The sequence below is a fragment of the Crinia signifera genome, chromosome 4 (assembly GCF_055691185.1).
Source record: "Crinia signifera chromosome 4, ASM5569118v1, whole genome shotgun sequence".
Lineage (NCBI taxonomy): Eukaryota > Metazoa > Chordata > Amphibia > Anura > Myobatrachidae > Crinia > Crinia signifera.
The window spans coordinates 285,564,368-285,583,112 of record NC_139220.1 but is presented as its reverse complement, the minus strand read 5'-3'; the positions used below and the strand labels follow the sequence as shown (position 1 = coordinate 285,583,112).

The following is an 18,745-nucleotide window of genomic DNA, read 5'->3' as shown; positions in this document are numbered from 1 at the left end:
AAAAAGTGATAAAATGGAGGGTACTTGTGTATTATCACGGCGCCCCCGATATTAAGTTGCACGATTTTTCATTGCATCGCATGCCATACACCTGTGTAATTAATATGTGTCCCAGTTTAAAGGGATGAGTTGGACACTCTATGCACCAGTGACATCACCGGCGGCCCACACACTTGTGCAATGCACCCCTGGGACCGGAGATGCCATTGAAGAGGATCCTGAAGGCCACCATGGACATCGGGGGACCATCGGTGCACTACCAGGGGACCAGGTAAGTATGGAGAAAACAAATATTCCAAAATCCGGAAAAATCCCTTATCCAAAAATGCTTTTGGTCCCGAGCATTTCGGATAAGGGATACTCAACCTGTATTATTATTTCTATATTGCTCAACAAGACTCCGGGCTATGACTATGTTCCCATTATCTTACATCAAGTAGCATGATTGACAGATTGCAGTGTCTATGGTTCCAAAGCAGTGACGCATAGTCCATGCTGCTAGCATTTGACCAGTGTCAGAAGCATAGTCCAGCCAGAGATCCACCATAAGCCCCGTACACACGGGGGGAGATATATTGCTTAGCAATATATTGCTAGCAATATATTGTTGAGCAATATATTGCCCAGTGTCTCCTTTGCATCAACGACCAGAGATGGTCGCTGATGAAAAGGAACCTCTGCTGGCGGTGCCGCAGAGGTAATTAATTAGCTGGTCGCAGGAGCAAGCTCCTGCGACCAGCGATTAGAAAGGGGCTGAAAACGGGAGCACGCACCCGGCGATTTATCGCCGGGGCACACTCCCAATCACTGGCAATATGGTCACCAGCGACCATATTTCCAGCGATTTCAGCCCCTATCGCCCCCGTGTGTACACAGCATTAACGACAGAGAAAGTAGTGAGTTGATGAGTTACTATCACACCTTTGCCAGTTTAATCATTATTTATTAATCACTGCTATTCCCAGTGATACCAGATAACTAGCAGGGTAGTTACCAAACATGTAAAGGCTCCAATACAAGCCTGCTCTTGCAAAAATCCTACAGTGACATCTTCCTATAAGGCTTTAATTCCGAGCTCTGACACAACCTACCCACTGCCATTAGGCCACTCTTACATATAAAAATACATAAAAAGAAGCACTGAGCCTGCCAAGGAAGAATCACAAGATCCCTTTCCAGTGCTGCTCTCCTTATAGGCCATGCTAATGCCATCTCCTCAAGGTTTTAACAGGCCAAGAATTCTAGGGACTACATCAGTGGTTCCCAAACCCTGGGGTGCCTCGGGATGTTTGCAAGTTGCCTCAGGTTGGGGGTCCACGACCAAAACAAATTATTTATGCTCAAAGTGATAAGCAAAACCAGTGCTGGTGGCTGCCAATCATAAAAGGTATGGGCAATTAGAACCACAGCTATGTGCCCCACCACATAATTGAACCTGAGGGTGACAGTTAAGCACAATTTACATTATTTTTTTATTTATCCATAAGAAACATTTGACTAGGGGTGCCTTGAACAAATGCTGATATTCTAAGGCATCCTGGTCAAGAACGTTTGGGTACCACTGGACTACAGTATTCTCAATTCGGGCCAGATGTATCAAGCTTCAAAAAGTGATAAAATGGAGGGTACTTGTGTATTATCACGGCGCCCCCGATATTAAGTTGCACGATTTTTCATTGCATCGCATGCCATACACCTGATGGACTGCGATGCGATGCGATGTAAGCCCCCTATACGATGTTAAATTGTATAAGCACCCTAATGAGTGCTTACAATGTTAAATGCACCCCCACGCCACCCCCCAGTATGAATGTTAACCCGAAGCATGGTGAGCGCAGCGAGCCTGCGAGGGGCGGCGGTACACGTCCTCCAACCTTTTCATACCCCCACTATCCACGTCGGCGTGGAGCTGACTTTATATAGTGTGGCGAGCGCAGCGAGCCACCGAGCCGGAAGTGTGGCGAGCGGACGCGTATACCTGTAAAGTAATGCGCATCCCCTCGCGGGGCTCGCTGCGCTCGTCACACTATATAAGATCAACTCCACGCCGACGTGGATAGTGGGGGTATGAAAAAGGTCGGAGGACGCGTACAGCCGCCCCTCGCGGTCTCGCTGCGCTCGCCATGCTTTGGGTTCACGTTCATACTGGGGGTGGCGTGGGGGTGCATTTAACATTGTAAGCACCCATTAGGGTACTTATACAATTTATAATCGCATCACATCGCATTGTATGGCATCGTATGCCATATACAATGCCATACAATTTTAACATTGTTTGACATTGGGGAACATCGTGGGACATCGCATCGCATACCATCACATGCCTTATGGTCTGCGATGAGATGGGCGCCGTGATAATACACAAGTACCAAATGGAGAGTGATGAACAGCCAGCCAATCAGCTCCCACCTGTTATTTTTCAAACCCAGTCTGTGACATGGCAGGTAGGAGCTGATTGGCTGGCTGTTTATCACTCTCCATTTTATCACTTTTGAAGCTTTATACATCTGGCCCTAGTGTGTCTTATGTAGGAGATATCTCAGATTGTTTTCTATTTCAGGGTAACCCATACTTGCCTACTTTCAATTTCACCTCTCCAGGAGAAGCCCGGAGAGGCAACACGTCAGGGCGGCAGAGGCAAGGCTGACATCACTTGGCCCCGCCCCCATGCCAGAAAACACTGTGATTCGCGGGCCACTGAGAGTGGGCGGGGCTTAAATGACGCAAAATGCAGCTATTGCGTCATTTTAGCCCCACCCCCTCTCCGCGTAACGCGATTTTCGGTAAGTAAATCAGCGGGCAAGGGGGGAGCGGGGGCTATGACCAGAAAGTGGGAGACTTGCCCACCTTCCCGTGGGGCCGGAAGGCGGACCCAGTTTTCAGGAGACTCCCGGCCATTCCGGGAGGGTAGGCAAGCCTGGGGTAACCCCGCTTCTAAAAACATATTTAGCCACATCAATCCAGTCATGGTTTTAGGCTTTTGTTAAAGGCCTGTAAGACAATTTATAAGTAAGAATAATAAAGGAACTGGAGAGTATGTATGAATATCCTGATATGTCAGTAAATCAAATAAAACCAAAGAGCATAAGGATAAAGAACATTGTAAAACCACACATCCGTTGTGTTGACAGTGGAGTTCCACACCTTGATAGTGTTTGTTAGCGACACCTTTCAGGATGACAAGATAGAGAATAAATTGTCTGGTAACCACAGATGTGTGGTTGTAATGACTGCGGTGTGTGACATGGCATGGCTGTACATTGCTGTAACCACTGACTAGCTCAGCTATTATCCAGTTATATCTATGTTCTGACACAAGTGAAGCAATGGACAGAAGTACTGACATGGAGACAGACAAAGTTAGGGAGGAGTAGATCAGAGCAGGGCTATACAAGTGCCTGGTCTGCCAGATAGTAAGAGAGGCTGCAGACAGAGATAGCAAGAGAGGCTCTTGTCTATTATAGAGTCAGAAGGTGCTGGAGAGACTGCAAGACACGGCGACAGGAGACACATACCGAGGCTGACAGCCACCTCTTTGTGTCACTATGTTCATTAAGGTGAGTGATGCTAGCTAGCAATGACTGGTGTAAACGGTGATGTAACACTGTCTACATGACAAGGATGCCAGAGGCTAGCTTCCAAGGACTTAATAAAACTCTCTTTGTGACTGAGTGCACGGTCATTAATTATTATGTATTCAATGCTCAAACTTTAAAACAGAATATTGGTGTTTTTGTATTTGGCAGAATTACTATAATTCAAACTTAAGATACTTGGCTTGGCTTACTTACAGTATTATATTGTTTCTTCGGTACTTGTGTATTATCACGGCGCCCGTCGCGTCGCATCGCATACCACTAATTAAGGTATGCGATGGACCCGATTTGAGGCTTTTCCCGGGATGAGTGTACAATTTTAATATCGCGTCGCATCGCATGCCATTATAATGGCATGTGATGCGATGCAACGCAATTTCAAAGTTAAATGCCCACCCAGACCCGATTTTTTAATTGTATCCCCACCCTGATGGGTAATGACAATGTTAAATTCCCCCCATTGTTAACGCCACCCCACTATCAACGCCAACCCGAAGCGTGGTCGGGGGGGGGGCATTTAACATGGGAATCAGGCATCTGGGTGCCTGTACAATTAAAAATCGGGCATAATCGGGGGCGCCGTGATAATACACAAGTACCGTTTCTTCTACACCAGTGGTTCCTAACCTTGGTTCTCAAGTACTCCCAACAGTGCAGGTTTTCCAGGTCTCCTCACAGAATTGCAAGTGAAATTATTAGCTCCACCTGTGGATCTTTTAAAATTTGTCTGAATAATGTGTACATCTGTGCACCTGCCGGGTGACCTGCAAAACGTGTATTGTTGGGGTACTAAGGATATGATGTGAGGTTGGGAACTTGGCCGCCCAAACTCCCCTACACAGAACATAAAGGATGTGAGTTAAATTTTAATAAATTATCATTAGACTACAGTGGCAAACACAGGATTTTCAGAAGGGGGTTTCCAGAGGGGCGGAGCAAAGCACGGAGATGGACACTTAGGTGACTCAGTTAAAGTATTATAGATAGACCAAATGTATATAAATAATAATAATAAAAAAAATTATATATATATATATATATATATATATATATATATATATATATACATACATACATACATACATACATACATACGGCGTCAACAGCAGAGTAGACCCATGGGCATAGCAATGTATTGGGGCACCTACCGATCCTCCAGTGGTAGGAGTGGGGGAAGCTTTGATGTCCCCCAGGTGGTAGGGGGTATTATATAAACCGCTTAGCATGTAGGGCCTGGATCAGTAATTTCCACTACTTACCCCTTTACTGCACAGATGGTGGGAGATGGGGCATTGGGCTGAATGAAGGGGCCCTGATACATAACTTCCAGTGTGGTAGAGGATGTTTAATATGCAGAGGAGGGGTGTATAGTGGAGTGGGCTTATTATTCATAATTTTCTGGTGGGAGGACAGCTTGCTTGACTGCAGATATCTCCAGTTGTAAAAAATTGATTTCTAAGATTTTAATAGAATTAAAAACTAGAGAATCCCACCTACCAAATGGTACTGGGGACTAGGGGATGAGAGTTCAGGAGGCAGAGTAATCTGCCAACGAGAATATAAAATTACATACCAGGTGTATGGAGCTAGAGCAGTAACCAGCTGCTGGAAGGCTAATATCTCTGGTTCTGGGAACAGTAGAGACAAGCTACTAGTGTCCATCAAAGGGGGAGAGTCCCAGCTTTTGGAACCTGAAATATCTGACTAGGAAGAGTAATTAACAGGCTTTGATGGGGACCACTGCTTTGAAGTCAGATATGTCCGGTTCCCAAGGGCCGATTTTTAAAATTCTTGTACCCATGGAAAGAGGGGACTCTCAGCTTTCAGCCAAGGGCCCTTAGACTCCTGGGGGGGTTTCTGGGTACTCAGAAACCCCCCCTGCGTGCGCTACTGGACTAGACATTAGATATATAGGGTGAGATTTAATAGGATGAGAGATTTAGAAAGTGAGAGATTTGGTAAGAAATCTCCAGTTTTTTTAAAGCGGCAATCATTTACACTGCAAAACCAGTTTGATTTTGAAGTGTAAATGATTGCCGCTTTAAAAAAACTGGAGATTTCTCACCAAATCTCTCACTTTCTGAAACTTCCATCCTATTAAATCTCACCCACAGTATCAGGAAATGAGCTAGCTGTCATCTGTTTTTCTTGTTTCCTTCTTTGCCATCTAAAGGACAAAGACCAGCTAGATATTAGTGGTACGTAGCAGAGGGCAGCATTGCCAGTATCATACCTCCCAACATTAACCTCTCCAGGAGGGACACAATGCTCTGTTCCTGGACTTCTCCCTTAATTTATGATTGCCATCACCTATATTGAACAGATTCATTGATAAGAAAGGTGTTTCACCACAGGCGATGGCAATCAAAAACTAAGAGGGAAGTCCAAGAACAGAGCATTTTGTCCCTCCGGGAGGGTGTAATGTTGGGAGGTATGCTGTATCCGGTGCCGGATGACTGACCGACAGTCGGGATTCCGACAGTCATTACACCGATGTCAGAATCCCGACTGTTAATACCCCGACAGATGGGCAACGGCTATTCTCCCTCGTGGGGTCCACAACCCCCATAGAGGAAGAATAGGTTACAAGCGTAGCAAGCCACTGTCTGTGCCCGCAGCGTGGCGCAGCAAGCCCGCAAGGGGCATTGTTGTGTTTGCCCATTTTGATGGTGACCTTGCCATTGTTGACCTAATGCTTGTGTTGACTTTACAACCATGTCGACCTTAGCCATGTTGACCTATTTAAGGTGTCCACCTTCAGTGGTCGACCCAATGCATGTCGACCCAACTTGGGTGTACCTAGGACAGTAATACCCCTTTTACACCAGAGCCGCGACCCGGATTATTGACGCTCCGGGCCGGGGCTTGGTGTAAACGGGCAAAAAATAAATAAACCGGGTCCTGTTACCCAATGTCCGACCCCGCAAATGTGCAGGGTCAGACACGGGGCTTCCCTGGAGTCAGGGGCCGTGTAAATGGGTAACCCGAGTTATCCGACCCAGGGACCCATTTCCTCCAATCAGGTAGGCCCAACCTCCGGACCGCAGCGCCCTGAGGTCAGTCCGGAGGTTGGGCAGAGGTCAGTCCGGAGGTACAGCCTCCGCTGCTGTCTGCGGTACTATGCCGACAGCAGCAGAGGTGAATGGATGCATCCATTCACCTCATGGACGGAGGCTGGGGGCGCATGGAGGCTGGGAGCAGCCCAGCAGCTTACCTGGGTGCTGGGCTTGCCCCCAGCGCATCGGTCGGCGTTGCGGGGGTGACGGTCGGCGGGTTTCCCGGCGCTTGGAGATTATGTCATCTCTGAGCGCTGGCTCAGGGCCTGAATTCACCGGCGGTCCCTACCCGGCATAATGCCGGGGGAGGCCGGTGTAAAAGGGAACAACTGCCGGGTTGCACCCAGGTCCAAAAACCCAGGTGCGACCCGGTATTTTTGGTGTAAAAGGGGTATAAATGTTCCAAAGCTGTTACTGCCATTACTGTATACACACCAGATGTTCTGCTCCAGCACAGAAGATTCTGGTACAACACATACTATTTTAAATTGTATAAATTGTTGCTTGTTCTGTATGGGTTCTGCCACCGTCACACCCCACCCCGCTCTTATCACATGGGAGCAGGCTGAAGGGTGGTTCCCAGTGACACTGCATTGTGAGACACACGTATGTCACAGATAACAAATGGTAAATATTTGTATGTTATTAATTTTAAATGATCCTTGACAATAATATTTAGATATGATTAAAATTGTGCTATATGACATTGAGATTAACCAAACTAACTGGTAGTAGCTGCAAAGGATTTACAGCTGCAAGCCAGGGGCTGAAATGCACCTTCAAATGTCTTAAATATTTTAAAATAATGTATTGCAACGTTATATAGATTTGAATACACATAGGGGTATAGTGTAATAATGGGATACTCCTCTAACTTGTTGGGCATTACAAGGATAATAGAAGCATCACAGCTTCTGTAGGTGTGTCTTGTTGACACAGATATGATTGTCCGAAGTTTTGGGTAAGGATACTGTTCCCAATTTTGGAAGTCCCCACACTGTCGCCGTGAATAGACACATGTGCACTGGGTCTATTCATACCCCACAACGTGAAATGGGCGGGGGTGGAGGTGGCCTCACGGGAGAGCCTCAACATTGGCACTCAAAGAGTTAATAGGATTGCCCTTAAAAAAAAATTGTGAAAACTACAATAAAGTTCTGAAAACTGTTTTTTTTTTTTGCTCCAGATAATTTTGTACCCCTTATTAGCTAGTAGGCATGTGTTCAATAGTATAGTATAAGTTTTCGACATTGTTTTACCTTATTTTATTTTTTGTTTGTACAGATATTTTTAGCGAGAGGTTTACAAGGCAGTAGAACAACCAATACAGCACAGAAAGAATACGTCTTACTAATGCAAAATGACAGATTTTGCTCATAGTAAACTATATACTCTATGTACAAACCAGGGTATGGTTGTGCAGTAGGAGTTATTTCATGATACTGAGTAGTGAATCCAAGACAAAACTGAGAATTGTATCATTATTTAATTAACAACATTAATTTATATAGCAATCAAATATTCTGTTGCGCTTAATTCAATATTAAGACCTGTCTAATGCTGTGTACACACGGGTCTATATGATTGCTGGGGATATATTGCTAGCAATATATCCCCAGCAATCATATTGCTAGTGTCTCCTTTTCATCAGCGATGAAAAGGAGACACTGCTACGGGGCGGAGGAGGAGCGCAGCAGCAGGTGACGGGAGGAGGGAGAGAGCAGCGTCGCAGGGCATGGGAGAACAGCGCTGATTTCTCCGGCGCTGACCTCCTGCCCGGCGATTGCTGGGGGAAGCCGCTGGTCGCAGGAGCATGCTCCTGCGACCAGCGACCATGAAGGGCTGGCCGCGGGAGCGCGCTCCCAGCCATCTATCGCCGGCTGCACATGAAATCACTGGCAATATGGTCGCTGTGCGACCATTTTGCCAGCGATTTCATACATAATTGCACCCGTGTGTACGCACCTTTAGGGTTAGATCCAATTATAAGCGATGATCTTGCGGGTGTCATGGCGGCAGTGGAAACACTTTATGGTTGCAAGAACTTTCAGGAAAAGTGCTCGCTGCCCCGTAGGGCATTGAGTAATTTTGTGTGAATTCAGGCTGATTTCAGCTTGCGAAGGGTGCGAGTTCGGGCACCGTTTCTGGCATTAAATCACTGTGACAACAACATATCGCACCTCGCTGGATGGTCAATCCTGTCCTCAAGATCTACCAACAGTTCATGTTTTCAGACAACCTGTGGATCTAGAATGACTGCAGCTGAAAATGTGACAGTTAGTAATGACTACAGCTGTGCACCAGCTAGGTGATTTTTGGAAACATGGACCGTTGATAGCTCTCGAGGACCCTTTTGCCACCCCTGCCTTAGATGGTAAGGTGACATTTGTGGCATATTATTCTGGAGTTTGCTTCATGCGGTGTTCTGTCAGTCACAGATCGTTAGCATTCAGAAGAGTCACCGGTCTCTTGTGCTTTTTTCTTTTATTATCATGGTTGAATTTTTTATATTGTGCTTTTTAATCATCATTTCTTAAAAGATGAAATAGCTTATATACTAGTTTTATATCCTAGCCCACAAGTCCTTTATTAGCAATTCTTTATTATTTAATTATGTATCTCTTATATATTTGGCTACATCTGTCACTCAAAGTGTGTCTGACTCTCTAACGCTGGGTGGAGCCTCTGACTCACATGACTGACTCACATGACAGAGAACCAGCCCAGTGAGCCCACAGTGCCAGACACCCTCTGCCTCCCCATGTTACCCAGCAAAGACACAGCTACTCACCAGACACACCAGGTGAGCGCCACCCCCCCCCCCCCCCCGCCGCGACATGGTCACCAATGAAGTGCCACACTTATGTCAACATTTAATGTGTTGACCTTTCTATGTTGATTTCTTCTTGTGGCGATTTGCGGCACCCCAGTGACCCCCTCCCGCGATTCGCGGTACCCCCCCCTCCCGTGATTCGCGTCACCCACCCCCCACGACCCCCCCTCCCACAATTTGCCCCCCCCCCCCGCGCAATTCGCAGACACCCCCCACCTCCCTCCCCACCCCATTCACGGCAACCCCACGATTAAATGGCACATGCAAAACACTGACATGGCTATGGTCGACAATGAAAAAGGTTGACATGAGTTTTTGAAGATTTATTTTTCACTTTTTGAATGTTTTCATATTCATTCTCATGTGTCGACATGGACACAAATGAAGTGCCACACTTATGTCAACATTTACATGTGTTGACCTTTCTGTGTTGATTTTTTCTTGTGGCGATTCGCGGCACCCCCCGCAACCCCACTCCCGCGATTCGCAGCACACCCCCTGCAATTCGCGGCACCCCCCGCAACTCCCGTGATTTGCGGCCCCACCCCGTGACACCCCCCCCTCCTGCGATTCGCGGCACCCCGCGACCCCCCCTCCCACGATTCGCGCCAACCCCCCCGGGCCCCCCCTCCCACGGTTCGCGGTACCTCCGCGACCCCCCCTACCGCGATTCCCCCCCCCCCTGACCCCCCCTCCTGTCATTGCGGCAACCCCCCACCCACACCCCCCCGCAACCCCCCCTCCCGCATTTCACGGCATCCACCCACGACCCCTCTTTCCGCCCACGACCCCTCACCTTCTCCCTCCCCCCCCCCCCCCCCCGTGATTCACAGCAACCCCAGGATTAAATGGCACATGCAAAACACTGACACGGCTATGGTCGACAATGAAAAAGGTTGACATGAGTTTTTGAAGATTTATTTTTCACTTTTTGAATGTTTTCATATTCATTCTCATGTGTCGACATGGACACAAATGAAGTGCCACACTTATGTCAACATTTACATGTGTTGACCTTTCTGTGTTGATTTTTTCTTGTGGCGATTCGCGGCACCCCCCGCAACCCCACTCCCGCGATTCGCAGCACACCCCCTGCAATTCGCGGCACCCCCCGCAACTCCCGTGATTTGCGGCCCCACCCCGTGACACCCCCCCCCTCCTGCGATTCGCGGCACCCCGCGACCCCCCCTCCCACGATTCGCGCCAACCCCCCGGGCCCCCCCTCCCACGGTTCGCGGTACCTCCGCGACCCCCCCTACCGCGATTCCCCCCCCCTGACCCCCCCTCCTGTCATTGCGGCAACCCCCCACCCACACCCCCCCGCAACCCCCCCTCCCGCATTTCACGGCATCCACCCACGACCCCTCTTTCCGCCCACGACCCCTCACCTTCTCCCTTCCCCCCCCCCCCCCCCCCGTGATTCACAGCAACCCCAGGATTAAATGGCACATGCAAAACACTGACACGGCTATGGTCGACAATGAAAAAGGTTGACATGAGTTTTTGAAGATTTATTTTTCTTTTTTTGAAAGTTTTCATATTCATTCTCATGTGTCGACATGGACACCAATGAAGTGCCACACTTATGTCAACATTTACATGTGTTGACCTTTCTGTGTTGATTTTTTCTTGTGGCAATTTTTTTCCAGTGACAACTATGTGCACGTCAACCTAGACATCATCAACCAATTATTTGTATAATATATAACACCTGTTCTGTTTTACTGTAGGTGTTTTAAGTCAGATCTTTTACTGCTACTATTACTGTTTATGTAAATGCATTCTGAATGACAGCAACATCCTACCATCCTTCTACAAGAATATATAACCAACTAGGTGATTCATCGCGCCCCGTGCCCCCCCCTCCCGCAATTCCCAGACCCCCCCTCCCGCGATTCACGCCCCCTCCCACGATTCACGTCACCCCCCTCCCACAATTCGCAACCCCCCCTCGCGCAATTCACGCCCTCTCCCACGCTTTGCGGACCCTCTCCCGCGATTCGCAGACACCTGCGCCCCCGCACCCCTCCCGCAATTCATGGCACCCCTAAGCCCCTCTTTAGTCCCCCGTATACTCGCACACCCCTATCACTACCCAGCTTCCTGCTCTCCTGAACCGTAACTTCCACCACTGGGGAGTCGCTGATGCTGTTTTGCCCACATGCCCCTATCATGCCTCATAGCCCAGCCTCCTGCTCTCATGCACCCGAACTCCCACTGACTGAGGGCCACCATCCTGTACTCCTGTACTGCCACGCTGTACCCTCACCCACTGGCAGAAGCTGCTCAGTATCTCCCACCCTCCTCTTTAGTACCCCTTATGCCCACACATCCCTATCACTACCCAGCCTCCTGTTTTCCTGTGTCGTGACCTCTGCCAGTGGGGAGCCGCTGACTCAAAAATACCCTACTATACTATTGCACACACACACCCATACCTCCCAACTGTCACGATTACAGCGGGACAGTCCCGATTTTCGGGTCCTGTCCCGCTGTCCCACCCGCGGCAGGCATTGTCCCGCTGCGGGGGGTGGCAGTTGGGAGACCCCCCAATCTAATAGAATAGTCTATTCTCGTATAAAAATGAGGTTGCGGCTAATTAGCATAAGCCGCGTCCTCATTTACATACGCCCTGCCCCCTTTTCGGGAGTGTCCCTATTTCCCCAACACAGAAGTTGGGAGGTATGCACACCTAAACAACATGCACACACAGCCCCCCCCCCCACACCCACAAATGTCACTGTACCATCCACACTATCAATGTACATCTTACTCTGTAACCGCTTTTTAATTAAACAAAACAATACACACCCCCTTCCACATCATATGCTCTCTATTTAACACATTTCACCTATTAGTCAAGTTGCAATACAGGCATCTTTCATACAATTCTAACCATCTTTCTCACAATACAAATGTTCACAAATTAAGGGGGCGCAGCCCCTAAAGACGGTGTGAAGAGCGCCCGTAGGGCGCGATGAATCACCTAGTTTATTTATATGTAACCTTGATTCTTTATCCATTAGTGCTGTTTCCTTTTTTTATATATTTCTTGAAAAAGGATTTAGTTGAATTGTTCAGGAGACACGTTATCTATTGCATCTAGTAATATGCCATCATTTATTAGGGACATATTGGGGTGAGGTAGTGGCGGGTAACTTCCAATAGCAGACCAGCTGGCAGATGAAGATTTGTATTGGTATCGGGGAGCAGCAGGTATGGAAGGTATGGCAATGCCTAGATTACTGATGCTGTTCTTTTCGGCTAGTTTTGGGAACCTAGGTGCAGATGTATTAAGTCTGATGAAATGATAAAATGGAATCAGATTCTGGGCCAGATCTCTAAGCTTCAAAAGTGATAAAATGGAGAGTGATAAACAGCCAGCCAATCAGCTCCTACCTGACATTTTTCAAACACAGTCCGTGACATGGCAGGTAGGAGCCGTTTGGCTGGCTGTTTATCACTCTCCATTTTATCACTTATGAAGCTTAGAGAATCTGGCCCTCTAACTGTGAAGTTACAGGCAGGGTTTGAAAAATGACAGTTAGCACCTGACTGTCGCCTTTATCACTTCACCAGGCTTACTACATTACATCTGCCCCCCCCCCCCCCAGTACCAGCAAGGCAAGGGCTTGTGGGCCAGATGCACTAAGCTTCAAAAGTGATAAAATGGAGAGTGATAAACAACCAGCCAATCAGCTCCTACCTGTCATGTCACAGACTGTATTTGAATAATGTCAGACTGATTGGTTGGTTGTTTATCACTCACCATTTTATCACTTTTGAAGCTTAGTGCATCTGGCCCTATATGTTTTAATCAAACTGGGCTGCTGACAGTATTGTCTACAGAAATCAATACTTTATTTTATGGTCTTTTGTGTGGTACTACTTGACTTTTGTTAGAAGCACTTTTATGGCAGAGAATTTCCAGTGAGGTTACAGGCAAATTGTTTAAACTGGTTTACATTGAGTGAAAAAGGCGTTAAACTATTGACAAAAATATGTGGTTAGGAAAGGTCTGGGTGGGTGCTAGGAAAGTCACCTACCACCTGTCAGCCAAGCCCTTGATGCCTGGGTGCTTCTCTAGGAGGACAATAAGGAGGACCGCAAACTGGTAATATGGGACATCGAGTAGAAGCCAAGGGGAGAGATTTGTTGGAGGAGTTCTATTATGAGTGGGAGAGTGAGAGGCCGGAATGGTTTTTGAAAGATGAAGGACGTTGGTGTTCCCCAGTGGAGGGATGGAATAAGACTTTATACTCTCTGCCTTAGAGGTCCAGGCATTTTATGCTGGTGAAGGTATGGACAGACTGGGAGATCTGTGTAAACTGATAGTGACGCCCATTGTCATTTCATGTTTGCTTCTAAATCCCTGACAACACACATTTTTGGGGGTTAAGGCCCCAATACATTAGTCCAACTTGTCCTAAGGACAAGTCGGACCCAATTCTCCACTTGATGTGCTATTTTTTACATGTGATAAACCGCTTGCGATTTACAGTATCACGTAACGGGAAGCTGCAGCGGGCGGTGAGGAGCAGGGGCGGGCGGTGATCATCATCAGGGGGACACCGGGACAGGCAGTGGGGCAGGCAGTAGGGCGGACAGCGGGGGCTGATCGCTACACTAGCGGGCGGCAAGTGCTGATCGCTGCGCTAGCGGGCCGAGAGGTGATAATAGATTTCATTAGTGGGACGGGCAGTGCAGTGGCGGGTATTAGATTTTTAGAATAACCTGTCAAATGACTGTCCGTTCTCTGATTGGCTGAGAGAGCTCTCAGCCAATTATAGAACGGCTGAGATCCCGTGGGCATCGGATCGAATCAGATCACATCTGCGATGCAGAGTGTATTAGGGTGCAATACCTTTAGATGCAAATATTAAGTATCCCCTGAATGCATATAGGAGGGACATTCCTGCTCCGCCAGTAAACCCCATAGGTCGCATTGGTCCCAGGGCCACCGCCATCCCAGAATGCCTTTTGTAGCATATGGTCTACTTACTACACTGTCGGCAGGGCAGTGCGGTCAGCAAGGTCAGCGGTAACCGCGCATGCACCGACCCTCTGGCACCCGGCTTAGCACATCGCAGGTACAGGATCTTTTCAGAGCTCTGTCCCTGCGTGAGCAGGAAGGTACATCCGGACGTTATGCTCACATATTACAGTACGATCCTGGGTAGTAAGATTCCACCCAGATCGCATTGTACATGCGATCCTTCTTAAATGGGCCCCAGTATTACATAGTATTGCTAATGCTCAGACTCTCTCATACCAGATCAGTGTAATGCATGAAACCCAGATCTATTCTATGGTGCTTTTTTGACAGAATATGGGATAGGTGCGGTGCTGAAGGAAATTAATAATGTGCAGTGGAGCTTGGGACACTAACGTGGGAAGGGTACAACAATCTCTGAAGTCTGAATTATGTTTATTTATTTAAATGTTTACATTTTTATACCAAAATAAATCAGGAGTCAGAGGATCTTGGAAATGTTGTATAGAAGAATACCTAGAAATGTACTTTTGTGGACAGGTGATAATGGAAGTTGCAATGTGTGTCCCATTACAAGACCAGTGATGTGACCTGATCTCTGCCACCTGCCAGGATTCCTAATTGTTTACCTACAGGCAAACCCTGTTTATCCTTCTGCGAAGCACAGAACGTCCATGAAATGTACTACTGTATATCCATTATACTATCTTATATAAATAACTCTATCTTGCAAAATGATCTTGTATCTCTGACACTGATAAAAAAATAGAAGGGAAAAGATGACTCTCTTTTTGGGGCACTCTTATTTATTTTAATATCATTTATTAATGGATATATTTAGAACATAGTATATTGACAGCTTAATTACAAATGGGTGCAATAATATTACCCGTTCAGCACTTGACCACGTGAAAAAATATGTAAATGTATCAGCAGGGATATTTGATGTTATGCTGTGTATACACGGGGAAATATGATTGCTGGGGATATATTGCTAGCAATATATCCCCAGCAACCATATTGCTCAGTGTCTCCTTTTCATCAGCGATGAAAAGGAGACACTGCTACGGGGCGTAGGGGGAGCGCAGCAGCAGCAGACGCTGCTGCTGTCACTTTGAACGGAGGAGGGAGGGAGCAGCCGCACGGGGCTGGGGAGATCAATGCTGATCTCCCCGGCGCTGACCTCCCGGCACAGCGATCACGGGGAAAGCCGCTGGTCGCAGGAGCATGCTCCTGCGACCAGCGACCATTAGGCAGTGCACACGGGAGCGCGCAGCTGGCGATTTATCGCCACCTGCGCTCGAAATCACTTGCAATATGGTCGCTCAGCGACCATATTCCCAGCGATTTCACACAATATTGCTCCCGTGTGTACACACCTTTACTCAGATTGCGGGTTAACACAACCCTATGAGACATTCATCATCCCCAGCTGAATTTAATGTGCAAGTGGTACAAATTAAATAATAATAATTATAATAAGTAGAAATAAAAAAGTTTTTTTATATTTTTCTAATGCAATTAAAAACTTGACAAAATTTTAGACATGCTTATGCTTTTTCTGACGGGATACTTCCATTCATAATCCTCTTAGATTGAGGTATTCATATAGTCATTTGTGGGAATACCCTTGAGATCGAGATAAGGTAAGGATAGAGATAAATACAGCTCACCAATAGATTTCCCTTGGTGGGCCTTTTAAACTCAGCCGTGTGTCCCAAGGACAGTGAACGGAACTGAGAGATTTGCCTCCAAATGGTGGGGTCTCTATCGGATGAGTGAAGAAAGGTATGGGGATCTGCTGTTGCACTCTGACACTGATGTTGTATCTCTGATATTGTATTTCTGTACTAATCTTCACTAGGGGGCCCATTTATTAATATATGTTTGCAGCTTATTGCCTGAAAACGCTCATTTTCGGGGTAACTGCAAATATTTAGTATCCCCCAAATGTATGAAACAAAGACCGCAGCCGATATCTTCGATACCTGGTGCTATCCCTCCATTTACACTGGAAGCCCCAACCCCCACGCTGTCAGATTGGGTACAGGTTGATCATAGGTTGACAGTGTCTAGATCGACAGTCAAAAAGTCCACCACTATTGGCCGACAGTCAAAAGGTCGACACATGAAAAAAGACCGACATGCATTCGTTTGATCTGGTCAAAAGGTCGTCACAAGCAGAGGGCGTAATGGAAAAGGTTGACATGGAAAAAAGTAGACAAAAGGTTTAAAAAACTTGGGTGTCTATGTCGACATGGTACACTTATACGTGACCATGTCGACCGGAGTTCCCTCGCAAGGCATTGGGCATGGTACCTTACTGCTCTCAGCACACTATTTTATTCTCCCTATATGCCCACTGGGATGGTAAAGTATGAACAAGTTACTTAAAAAAAAAAATTCAAACTCATGTCGACTTGAGTCAACATTTTGTTCATGTCGACCTTTCTCATGTGTCGATATTTTGACTGTGGACCTAGACACTGTAGACCTAATGACCGCATGCCTCCGGATTTATAATCTTCTGAAGTGCAAAGCAGTATACGGACCACGCCCCAGCTCAGAGAGACTCGCCCTACTGGTACATCTAATGCAGGCTTTCCCAACCACGGTCCTCAAGGCACACCAACAGTGCAGGTTTTAGTGATATCCAGGCTTCAGCACAAATGGTTTAATCAGAATCACTCAGGTACTAATTAAGTCACCTGTGCTCAAGCCTTGATATCTACAAAACGTGCACTGTTGGTGTGCCTTGAGGACCATGGTTGGGAAAGCCTGACTAATGGCTCACTCGGATCGCAAGCCCTGTTTAGGGCTTGACTGGCCATCTGGCAAATGCCAGAAGGGCTGGTGGAATGATGGGCAGGTCTGGCCTCAAAGCTCAGCTTAGCTTCCGAACACACTAGGATGGTGGCCGGAATAGCAGAACTGCCTCCTGACACACTATTCCGCATACAGGGAATTGGAGTTGTGCCACGACGCCATGCCCTGTGAGCCGTGACCATGCTCCTTGCTGTGCGTTTTAGAGCCCCAATCCATGCCTGGCCCTGCATATATCTGAAGTATTATCGAGCACCTGTGTCGCCGCCCCACCCCCGTTTCCCCTCGCATGGTTGGTAACGAAGACCCATTCCCTCACATTCCAGCCGATGCCTTTGCAAATATAAGTGAATCTCAACTGACTTATATTTGCAGCTGCCGGGACGAAGACAGGGCATGTGACATCAGCCACCCACCCCCTGCAAGCATTGGCCCGTCTGCGTACCCATGGGAACACCCAACGTTTTCATGGGGACATAAAACGCTGGGCGTTCCCATGGCCCAGCGCCACCACTGCCTCTCCCTCCCCAGTGCGAGTGAGCAACTCGCCGCGGCCATTCGCAGTGAGGGTTTGCCCATGCGCAGAAATGCACATGTGCAAACCCTGACCATACGAGTGATCCAGAATCGGCTCCTATGTCCCGTATATGTGCTGGCCACACTCGCTATAAGCATTGATACCCCCCCTATACAAGTATTGCATTTATCCCTGATTAGAATATACTGTACACCCGCTAAATGCAGCCACCCCCATCCATGTCTTCCATTTCTATGTATACAAGTGACATTACTATCATCTACATACTGCATATGTCTAGTGTTCGTGAGTCTCCGAAACACTGCCATCTGCTGGCAGAGAGTGAAACTACATCTCTTTCTCACACATGCAAAACACAGAGGGTAGCATACTAGCTTTCCATTTCCCATTAATCCCATTGTTGTACCAGTCTTATTATTGCATTGTCCACCAATTACTGATATACTGCATTACAACAAAACATCTACTTGTGTCACTGTGTCACCTGATTTACCCACCACTGTTTGACTGATATTATAATGCTGCTAAAAAAAATATTTAGTGCTTATGTTACATATAATCTAATTTTATACCTTTTGATAACATTTACTTTTCTGCAAATATGTTGGGTTAGTATCTATTATTAGATTACTACACCACTGTCATACACAGCCCAATGCACAGTAGTGACACTGTGTTCGGGTCAGTGTGCCACACCTGCACCCAATGCCAGACACACACACATGCCCATCTCCCCTGCTGGTGCACAGCAGCCTAGAGTGATTTCACCACTATGGATGGAGGATCCGATTTATTCCTGCACAAGTTCTCAGTGGTCACCCCGGGTACTATCCCTCACCTGCCCCAGAAGCAGCTCCCGGGTGTGCAGCCCTGGGCACGATGCCTGTTATAGGAAGACGGGAGAAG

At 47.3% G+C, this 18,745-nt stretch overlaps 1 protein-coding gene across 8 annotated transcripts in view; it reads left to right on the top strand.

Annotated features, from left to right (window-relative positions):
• The window catches only part of ANK1 (ankyrin 1), a 273,955-nt gene that overhangs the window by 122,540 nt on the left and 132,670 nt on the right, over nucleotides 1-18,745 (top strand). The window contains exon 1 of one of the 8 annotated variants that reach the window (XM_083184875.1): nucleotides 3,406-3,557. The exons of the other annotated variants lie outside the window; for them this stretch is intronic. Coding sequence (XP_083041001.1) covers nucleotides 3,546-3,557 — 12 coding nt within the window. The 5' untranslated portion in view covers nucleotides 3,406-3,545. Of the gene's footprint in view, nucleotides 1-3,405; nucleotides 3,558-18,745 lie in introns of those variants that run through there. 8 annotated transcript variants of the gene reach the window in all.